Here is a 10,397-nt window from a genome sequence, read left to right on the forward strand (position 1 = left end):
CCACTGTTGAGTTTCAGCAGGAAGAGAAAAAAAAAGCCTGCACTAGGCTAGCTAAGAATAGCATCAGTAATGGACTGGAGGAGGGAGACGGGAAGGATAACAAACTAAAAACCAAAATACATACAATATTTAATGTGAAATTCTGTTTTCACTTGGCTTGGCATTGGGAACCTAGTTATGCTCTAAACCATTACTGCATGAACTAACTTACTGAACACAATAATACATTCTGATCCAGCAACCTTTATTAAGTCAGGAAATAATAACCAGGATGTGTGACTGTATACAGAATAATTTATGACATTATTTATGCTTTTTTGGTTTCTTGACACACTCCGTTTGCTTTTTCTCCTCAGTCTCTAGCTCTGGCTGCCAATTCAGTGGGTGGTTACGGTACATAGGCCATGGAGGGAGGGTTAGCTGAAAAATTTAAAAGTTATTTTAGATTACTCAGTTATCTGAAAAACAAGCTATACTTTGGAATGAATTATCAAAATATTCAACCAGGACTGATAACAGTAACTTAAAATGGCAAGTACACAAAAGTTAAACTTCCATAAATATCATTTTAAATTGGTTCTAAATGGTCTGGCCAATGGCAGACAAAAAAAGTGGCTAGTACATAAGCTAAAACTTTACCAAGTGTCCCAACCTGGATGAATGTTTTAAAGAAAAAAAACATGGATTATTATAGTAGTCATTATACACATTTGCAAATCTTTAAAAATCAGATAGTATCTACTCACTCCACATGGTTAGAAGTTAAAGTAGAAAAAATGTTAAGTTAATTATTTCAGCTTCAGTTACATTTTTCTGAAATAATTTGCTGCATTTAAAAACAGGCAATCAGTAAACAAAACTACAATTGTATAGAATATATTCGCTGTAAGTTTAAGTAACTGAATTATTTTAATGAAATTAAGAATTCACTTCAATTTTTGCCAATATGCACACTATATAAAAAACACAACTTTCAATAAAGGAACTATGTTTTTAAAAAAAAATACCTAAGTTTTAATACCATCTAAGATTCTGGGTTTTTATTTAACCCCTCCCCAACAGGAAGGAAGCTAATATACTAGCAAGACAGATGAATGGGGAAGTGAAGAGTCACAGAAGCTAGGAAGGCAGCAGGGAAATAAAAGCAATCAAAAGGGAAAGTAGAAACAGATTAGGGTTATGTACAAATAACAGGAATTTAGAAAAAATGTTTTAAAAAAATTCATTCATGGGATGTGGGCATCACCGGCATTTATTGCCCATCCCTAATTGCCCTCGAGGTGGTGGTGGGGAGCCGGCTTCTTGAACCGCAGTCCGTGTGGTGAAGGTTCTCCCACAGTGCTGTTAGGTAGGGAGTTCCAGGATTTTGACCCAGCGACGAAGGAACGGCGATATATTTCCAAGTCAGGATGGTGTGAGACTTGAGGGGAACATGCAGGTGGTGTTGTTCCCATGTACCTGCTGCCCTTGTCCTTCTAGGTGGTAGAGGTGGTGGGTTTGGGAGGTGCTGTCGAAGAAGCCTTGGCAAGTTGCTGCAGTGCATCCTGTGGACGGTACACACTGCAGCCACTGTGTGCCAATGGTGGAGGGCATGAATGTTTAGGGTGTGGATGGGGTGCCAATCAAGTGGGCTGCTTTGTCCTGGATGGTGTCGAGCTTCTTGTGTTGTTGGAGCGGCACTCATCCAGGCAAGTGAAGAGTATTCCATCACACTCCACTTTTCCAGCTTCCACCCTAACCACGTCAAAGAGGCCATCCCCTATGGACAGGCCCTGCGAATACACAGGGTCTGCTCAGACGAGGGGGAACGCGATGGACACCTACAGACGCTGAAAGACGCCCTAGTAAGACCGGGATATGACGCTCGACTCATCGATCGACAGTTCCGACGGGCCACAGCGAAAAATCGCATAGACCTCCTCAGGAGACTAACATGGGACACAACCAACAGAGTACCCTTTGTCGTCCAGTACTTCCCCGGAGCAGAGAAACTACGCCATGTTCTCCGCAGCCTTCAACATGTCATCAATGACGAACACCTCGCTATGGCCATTCCCACGCCTCCACTACTCGCTTTTAAACAGCCACCCAACCTCAAACAGACCATCGTTTGCAGCAAATTACCTAGCTTTCAGGAGAACAGCATCCACGACACCACACAACCCTGCCACGGTAACCTCTGCAAGACATGCCAGATCATCGACACAGATACCACCATCACACGAGAGGACACCACCCACCAGGTGCACGGTTCATACTCCTGTGACTCGGCCAACGTTGTCTACCTCATACGTTGCAGGAAAGGATGCCCCAGAGCATGGTACATTGGCGAGACCATGCAGATGCTGTGACAACGGATGAACGGACACCGCGCAACAATCGCCAGACAGGAGGGTTCCCTCCCAGTCGGGGAACACTTCAGTAGTCAAGGACATTCAGCCACCGACCTTCGGGTAAGCGTACTCCAAGACGGCCTTCGAGACACACGACAACGCAAAATCGTCGAGCAGAAATTGATAGCCAAGTTCCGCACCCACGAGGACGGCCTCAACCGGGACCTTGGGTTCATGTCACGCTACACGTTACCCCACCAGCGAACAAATGTTATCTATCTTTAATATAACAGGTCATTTGCTGTCTTTTCCATGTTTCTGCCTCTCTTTTTTTGGTGGTTTGTATATTCGGAGACCTTGTAGGTAACACCTGTCTGTCTGCACACTGATTGCCTTGGCAACAGGCAGTTGGAAAGAATGAATGTCTGTAATCACCAGGTATTGTTCTGTGATTTATAAATGCGAGAGGTTCGAGGATTTCATTTCTACAGCATTCACCTGAGGAAGAAGGAAGCCTCCGAAAGCTTGTGAATTTCAAATAAAATTGCTGGACTATAAGTTGGTGTTGTAAAATTGTTTACAATTGAGTAACTCCTGCAGCTACATCCTGGGACTCATGTTTGGCCTCCAACAACCACTACTATCTTCCTTTGTGCTAGGTATGACTCCAGCCATTGGAGAGTTTTCCCCCTTATTCCCATTGACTTCAATTTTACTAGGACTCCTTGGTGCCACACTTGGTCAAATGCTGCCTTAATGTCACTCTCACCTCACCTCTGGAATTCAGCTCTTTTGTCCATGTTTTGACCAAGGCTGTAACGAGGTCTGGAGCAGTGGTCCTGGCGGAAACCAAACTGAGCATCAGTGAGCAGGTTATTGGTGAGTAAGTGCCGCTTGATAGCACTGTCGACGATACCTTCCATCACTTTGCTGATGATTGAGAGTAGACTGATGGGGCGGTAATTGGCCGGATTGGATTTGTCCTGCTTTTTGTGGACAGGACATACCTGGGCAATTTTCCACATTGTCAGATAGATGCCAGTGTTGTAGCTGTACTGGAACAGTTTGGCTCATGGCGCAGCTAGTTCTGGAGCACAAGTCTTCAGCACTACAGCCGGAATGTTGTCTGGGCCCATAGCCTTTGCTGTATCCAGTGCACTCAGCTGTTTCTTGATATCACGTGGAGTGAATCGAATTGGCTGAAGACTGGCTTCTGTGATGGTGGGGATATCGGGAGGAGGCCAAGGTGGATCATCTACTCGACACTTCTGGCTGAAGATGGTTGCAAACGCTTCAGCCTTGTCTTTTGCACTCACGTGCTGGACTCCGCCATCATTGAGGATGGGGATGTTTACAGAGCCTCCTCCTCCTGTTAGTTGTTTAACTGTCCACCACTATTCACAACTGGATGTGGCAGGACTGCAGAGCTTTGATCTGATCTGTTGGTTGTGGGATCGCTTAGCTGTCTACAGCATGTTGCTTCTGCTGTTTAGCATGCATGTAGTCCTGAGTTGTAACTTCACCAGGTTGGCACCTCATTTTTAGGTACACCTGGTGCTGCTCCTGGCATGCTCTTCTACACTCCTCATTGAACCAGGGTTGATCCCCTGGCTTGTTGGTCATGGTAGTGAGGAATATGCCAGGCCATGAAGTTACAGATTATGCTGGAATACAAATCTGCTGATGGCCCATAGCACCTCACGGATGCCTAGTTTTGAGCTGCTAGATCTGTTCTAAATCTATCTCATTTAGCACGGTGGTAGTGCCACACATGTTGGATGGTGTCCTCAGTGCAAAGACAGGACTTTGTCCACAAGGACTGTGTGGTGGTCACTCCTACCAATACTGTCATGACAGATGCATCTGCGACAGGTAGATTGGTGAGGACAAGGTCAAGTAGGTATTTCCCTCGTGTTGGTTCACTCACCACCTGCCGCAGGCCCAGTCGGGCAGCTATGTCCTTTAGGACTCTGCCAGCTCGGTCAGTTGTGGTGCTACCGAGCCACTCTTGGTGATGGACATTGAAATCCCCCACCCAGAGTACGTTCTGTACCCTTGCTACCCTCAGTGCTTCCTCCAAGTGGTGCTCAACATGGAGGAGGACTGATTCTTCAGCTGAGGGAGGGTGGTAGGTGGCAATCAGCAAGAGGTTTCCTTGCCCATGTTTGACCTGATGCCATGAGATTTCATGGGGTCCAGAGTCAATGTTGAGGACGCCCAGGACCACTCCCTCCTAACTGTATTTCACTGGTCCGCCACCTCTGGTGGGTCTGTCCTGCCAGTGGGACAAGACATACCCAGGGATGGTGATGGAAGAGTCTGGGACGTTGGCTGAAAGGTATGATTCTGTGAGTATGGCTATGTCAGGCTGTTGCTTGACTAGTCTGTGGGACAGCTCTCCCAATTTTGGCACAAGTCCCCAGATGTTAGTGAGGAGGACTTTGCAGGGTCGATTGGGCTTGGTTTGCCTTTGTCGTGTCCGGTGCCTAGTGGTCCGATGCCAGGTGGTCCATCCGGTTTTATTCTTATGACTTTTCGTAGCGAGATTTTACAACTGAGTGGCTTGCTAAGTCATTTCAGAGAGCGATTAAGAATCAACCACAATTGCTGTGGGTCTGGAGTCACATATAGGCCAGACCGGGTAAGGACGGCAGGTTTCCTTCCCTAAAGGACGTTAGTGAACCAGATGTGTTTTTATGACAATCGGTAGTTTCATGGCCACCATTACTGATACTAGTTTTTTTTATTCCAGAATTTTATTTAATTCATTGAATTTATTAGTCCAGGCCTCTGGATTACTAGTCCAGTAACAACCACTATGCTACTGTACCCTTAAAAAAAACTTGAAGGAATAAAGGGAGTAGAGGAGGAAAATCAAAGCAACCAGTTGTAAGCAGGGGAAGAGATAAAGGAACAAGGTGTTAGCTTGGACAAAAAAAAACTGGGACAAGGAGTAGGGTTAAATACAATTTCTAAAAAAGAAATAAAGTGCATCTACTGCAATTCTCAGTCTGGGGAAATTAGAAGCAATTATGTCACAGGAAGATATAGACTTAACAGCACTAACAGAAATTTGCTGCAAACTAGGCAGCAGTAGAAAATAAACATACTGGGTTATACTATTTTTAGGCAAAACAGAATAGGTAAGACGGTGTAGCAGCAATATTGGCGAAGGAGGGAATACATGATATGACAGCACTGATGTACACAAAAAAAGTGGTTCAGACAGAGTCAATGTGGTTAGAAATCAAAGATAAAAGGGGAGTGACATTTGTGGGGTTGTAATACAGATCCTCCAATTATAGGAGGGAAATGAAAGAGGAAAACTGTAGCAAAATCAGATGAATAGGAGTAACAATTATTGTTCTGAGATTTTAATTAATTACCAACTCATTGGTACAGGGAGGGAGTAAATGAAGAAAAGGGAATGTGGACAGGCTTCTTCCAGAAGCGTTCATGTGCATAAGGGAAGAGGCATAGCTAGATCTAGTTATGAATAATTTGTGTCTGATTACACTCCTGTGAAGCCCATTAAAGGCACTATATAAATGCAAGTTGTTGTTGGAAAGTGGGGGGGAAATTGCACAGGCTCTAGAAATTATATTTCAGGATTCTATTGAGTGGATGCATACCAGAGGACTGGAATGTGGCCAACATAATACCAATTTTTAAAAAGGGAGACAGAGTTAACCCGAATAACTACTGGCCTATTAATTTAACATTTGTAGGAGGGTCAATTTTGTAATCTGAAGATGAAATTACTAAATATCTAGATTGAGAAAATAATTAGAGCAGTCAATGCAAATTTCAGAAAAGATCATGCTTGACAAACCTGATACAGTTCCTTTAAGGAGGTGACAAATATGATGGATGGGGTAAATATGATGGTGTGGTGTACATGGACTTTTAGAAGGCCTTTGACAAGGTACTACACAGAAGGCTACTGGAGAACATGTATGGAATTAGGGGAAGGGTGGCAAACTGGATTAAAAATTGATTGGAATGAAGGAAACAAGGTAGGAGCTAAAGGCCGTTTCTCAGAGTGGTTGGAAGTGGTCAGCAGTGTCCTGCAGGGTTCTAGTCTGGGACTGCTTGTCTTCACTGTGTACATCAATGATTTGGATATAGGGCTAGAGGGAGTGGTGTCCATATTTACAGATAACAGTAAAATAGGAGGCATACTAAATAATTGAGGATAAAAAGGAAGCTGCAATGAGATATTGATAAGATGGTGGAATTCAATGTCAGTGTGAGGTGGTACATTTTGGTAAAAGAAATAAAAGTAGTCATTGAACTTTGGGGCAAGACTAGGTGATGTGGAAGAGCAGAGGGATTTGGTTCACAATACCTTAAAAACAGCCCTGCAAGTGGATACAGGCATTGAATAAGCTGAAGGGATATTATATTTTGTGGCAAAAGGTACAGAGTATAAAAGTCAAAATGTAATGGTGAATTTATATAAAACCTTAGGAAGATCCCAGTTGGAGTACAGTGTTTAGTTTTGGGCTCCACACTATAGAAAGGATGTTGAGGCAGTGGAGGGTACAGTGCATATTCACTAGGATGTTGCCTGGTATGAGGAAATACATACGTGAAAAAAAAATGGGAAAATTGGGGCTGTTTTTTAGAACAAATGAGATTATGGAGTGATCTGATAGAGGGGTTTAAAATTATGAAAAGGATAGGACAGAGTAGATAACAGACTGTTAGTGCTTGACCAGTTGTGAGGCTGTGAAATGCACTGAAGTTAATGATTGAAGTAGAGACCATGTCAACATTTAAGAATAGGTTAGACAGGTAAATGAAGGAGAGAGGAATAAAAGGATATAGGAACAAGAAGGGCAAATGGGTCTGCTTGTGTGGAGGATAAACACCAACCTGAACTGGTTGATCCAAATGGCCTATGTGTTGAGACTTCTACATAATGCTATGTAACTTTCTTCCTTGCTTTCCTGAAGCTGGGGTATGATTCAGTAACACACCACAATGAGTTAACTCCCTCCTGCCATCGCAGCTGAGCTCAGCTAACTCTGCGTTGAACAGGAATCAAATCTGGGACCATCTGGTCTATATGGATGTACATGTTGCTTTTACTAATAGCCATCAGGCAGCTTTAAATGATTTCTAAAAGTTCTTGAATTTTTGTCTGGAAACAGAGTTGCCAGTTTGAACAAAATATTATTAACTTTGTGACTATAGACTAAACAGGATGTTATAAAGTTTTCTCTCATCATCTCACCAGTACACAAATCAAAAATATTTAGAAAATTATATAAAAAAGTTTAAAAAACTTAAACTAAACAGCAAGACCAGATACATTAAATTAACATTTTTGTTGGGTATATTGGACTGAAAGCCATCGATATTTGGATTTTTGCTTTCCCTGAAGCAAACTGAGTTGATCATTTGTGAATTAAACTTTAAAAAGTTGTCAATTTACAATAAGCATTGTAATTACATTAAATTGAAGATAGTTTCTATAACTTACCAAGCACGAAATGGCAAAACCAGCCAGAACAATATAAACAGTCCATCCAAATTGCTCAATCATGTAACCATAAATGAAGCCAATAATCTATTAAAGAAAATAAATACTGTAATTTCAAATCAAAGATCACTATTGTCTTCACCAATTCAAAAGCACATACTTACAGCAGATGCAACAATTACTCGTTGAAAAGTCTGCTCTGCTAATTGTTGTCCCTTGTAGTCCTGCAAACAAAGAAGTGAGGAATTATATAGGTTGAGCAATTTAACAAGCTGCAATACACACTTTCATATAGATGTAATAGGAGAGATGCTAAAATTTTGGAATCAAGTCAGTAACCACATCTACTCTTGTATAAACTGCACAAAAGAATTCAAATCAATTTCAATTATAACCTCCTCCCTAACCACATTCTATCCTTGACTGCCTATTAGACCCCTTCCTGGTTTGTTACAATATTGCTTCAAAGACTGACATGGTCAATCTATGACAAATCTTTGGACTTGTACCTTGCGAGCTGGTTTTCAGCAAAAAGATTAATTTTTTTTTTTAAAAAGTTGCTCCAACACAAAGGGAAGGCAAAGGAAGAGAAGAACATAGCTTTTAATGATTTATACTAAAAAAAAAAGGGCCAGTATAATTGGGTAGATTAGGTAGGCAAAAATAGAACATTCAGAATAGGAGTAAAAGGTAAGCAGACATTTGCTGTTTTTATTTTGTGACCAGTTAGCTGCTCTCGACAGCCAGGGTGATACAATTGGCTTCAGCACCCCAGGCTGGGGAGGGGGGAAACGCACAGAGTTCCTGATTGCTGTGCAGTGACTCCTGGAGGGTAATGCATTCAGACAGGATTGGGTTTCAATGTGATGCCCTGAAAGCACAAACAGGCTGCCAACATTCAATTTACAGACAGAAACAGCCACTTGGTCAATGTACTGGAGAGCAGTTAGTGCTTGTGGAACTACACCCCAGCTAGAGTCAGCTCCTTCAGGAGTAGAGAGGATAAAATTATATTGTGTATTCTTGTAGTATAGGATTATTACAGTTATGAAGCTACAGCTGGCATGATTGCTATAAATTTGATTCTGCACTGAGGGATCTGGAGGTGCAGATAGACAAAAATCACAGAGTAGCAACACAGGCCATTAAAAAAGCAAACCAAGCACTGGGGTTTATTTTTAGAGGGATCAAATTGAAAAGCAGAGAAGTTTGTTAAACTTGTATGGAATCTTGGTTAAATCACACTTGGAGTACTGCAAACAGTTCTGGTCTCCATATTATAAAAAGGATATAGAGGCACTGGAGAAGGTGCAAAAAAGATTTATTAAGATGATACCAGAATTTAGAGGTTATACCTATCAGGAAAGATTGAACAGGCTGGGGCTGTTTTCTCTAGAAAAAAGACTGAGGGGTGACCTGATACAGCTCTTTAAGGTAATGAAAGGGTTTGATGTGGAAACATCTTTATATCTACCCTTTGCAGGGGAGACCAGAACTAAGGGCCATAAATAAAAGATAAATAAATAGTCACTAATAAATCAAATAGGTAATTCAGGAGAAACTTCTTTACCCAGTAGTTAGAATGTGGAACCTGCTACCACAAGGAGTAGTACAGGAGACTAGCATAGATGCATTTAAAGGGAAGCAAGATAAACACGAGGGAGGAGAAGAAGAAGGAATAGAAAAATATGCTGATAGGGTTAGATGAAGTAAGGAGGGAGCAAACACAGTCATGGACCCGTTGGGCCAAATGGCCTGTTTCTGTGCTGTACGTTCTATGTAATTACAAACTAAAAAACTAACAAGACCAGTTGGCCCAGGGAGATTCATTCCCCTGGGGCTGTCAGGAGTCTAACAGTTAAAGTTTATATAGCAGGATCAGAAAGGGAATACTAATATTAGCTGTCTATATATATATATATGTACTGTATGTGTATGACATTTGAGTATTGCTGAGGGAGCAAGATAAAGCCAAGCAGCGAACACTAATCTTCTAAAAACAAATGCCACAATACATTGTATATTTTCTATCTGACCAACTGAAAAATTACAGTAGGGGAAGCTAGATAATTTATCATAAGGTTTAAACCTTCATTGCCGTCTACCACCGGCGGAACCAGCTCTTAAATCGCCATGGTGCTTGGAACGAGCTGCACATCTGAGCTCCCATCAAAAATGTCTTCTCTTCCGAGATGGAACTAGAGCAGAAGTTTAGCATCCAAGGCCCATCTGCTGGGCGAGGAGCCGCACCCCGGGCCTAAAGTGCGTTTACTCCTCCTTACCATATGGGTAGGAAACGACTTCAGGTAGGAAAGCATCTTAACCGCTGCTGCTCGCTGCACCCCTTTCCCAGCTTCGTTCCTCTTTCACTTCGTTATTCGCTTCTCACTCACAACTTGGGATTCCAGGAGCTTCGCCTCTGCCGCCTTAAGGATACGTAATCACTTACCGCAAGCCCCCTCTCCCTAGCAACCAACCAGCCTGCCTGAAAAATGCCGGCACAGAATCGCATTGAGAGGGAGAGGGGATGAAAATATAATAATCAGCAATTCCTCGCCTATCATAAATCTGGAGTG

At 42.3% G+C, this 10,397-nt stretch overlaps 1 protein-coding gene across 2 annotated transcripts; it reads right to left on the reverse strand.

The window, feature by feature from the left end:
* Positions 1-223: 223 nt before the first annotated feature.
* Positions 224-10,293, reverse strand: spcs1 (signal peptidase complex subunit 1). 2 transcript variants are annotated; one of them, XM_067998594.1, is made up of 4 exons: positions 10,104-10,293; positions 7,986-8,045; positions 7,822-7,908; positions 224-420 (listed from the first exon to the last, which is right to left on the reverse strand). In XM_067998594.1, exons 1-4 carry the CDS (start codon positions 10,137-10,139, stop codon positions 304-306), a joined length of 300 nt encoding a protein of 99 aa, XP_067854695.1. In that variant the 5' UTR covers positions 10,140-10,293; the 3' UTR covers positions 224-303. The 2 variants fall into 2 exon arrangements, with proteins under 2 accessions (XP_067854695.1, XP_067854696.1); XM_067998595.1 differs by lacking the exon at positions 10,104-10,293 and adding an exon at positions 9,911-10,060.
* Positions 10,294-10,397: the final 104 nt, after the last annotated feature.

The sequence above is a fragment of the Heptranchias perlo genome, chromosome 17 (genome assembly GCF_035084215.1).
Source record: "Heptranchias perlo isolate sHepPer1 chromosome 17, sHepPer1.hap1, whole genome shotgun sequence".
Taxonomy (NCBI): Eukaryota; Metazoa; Chordata; class Chondrichthyes; order Hexanchiformes; family Hexanchidae; genus Heptranchias; species Heptranchias perlo.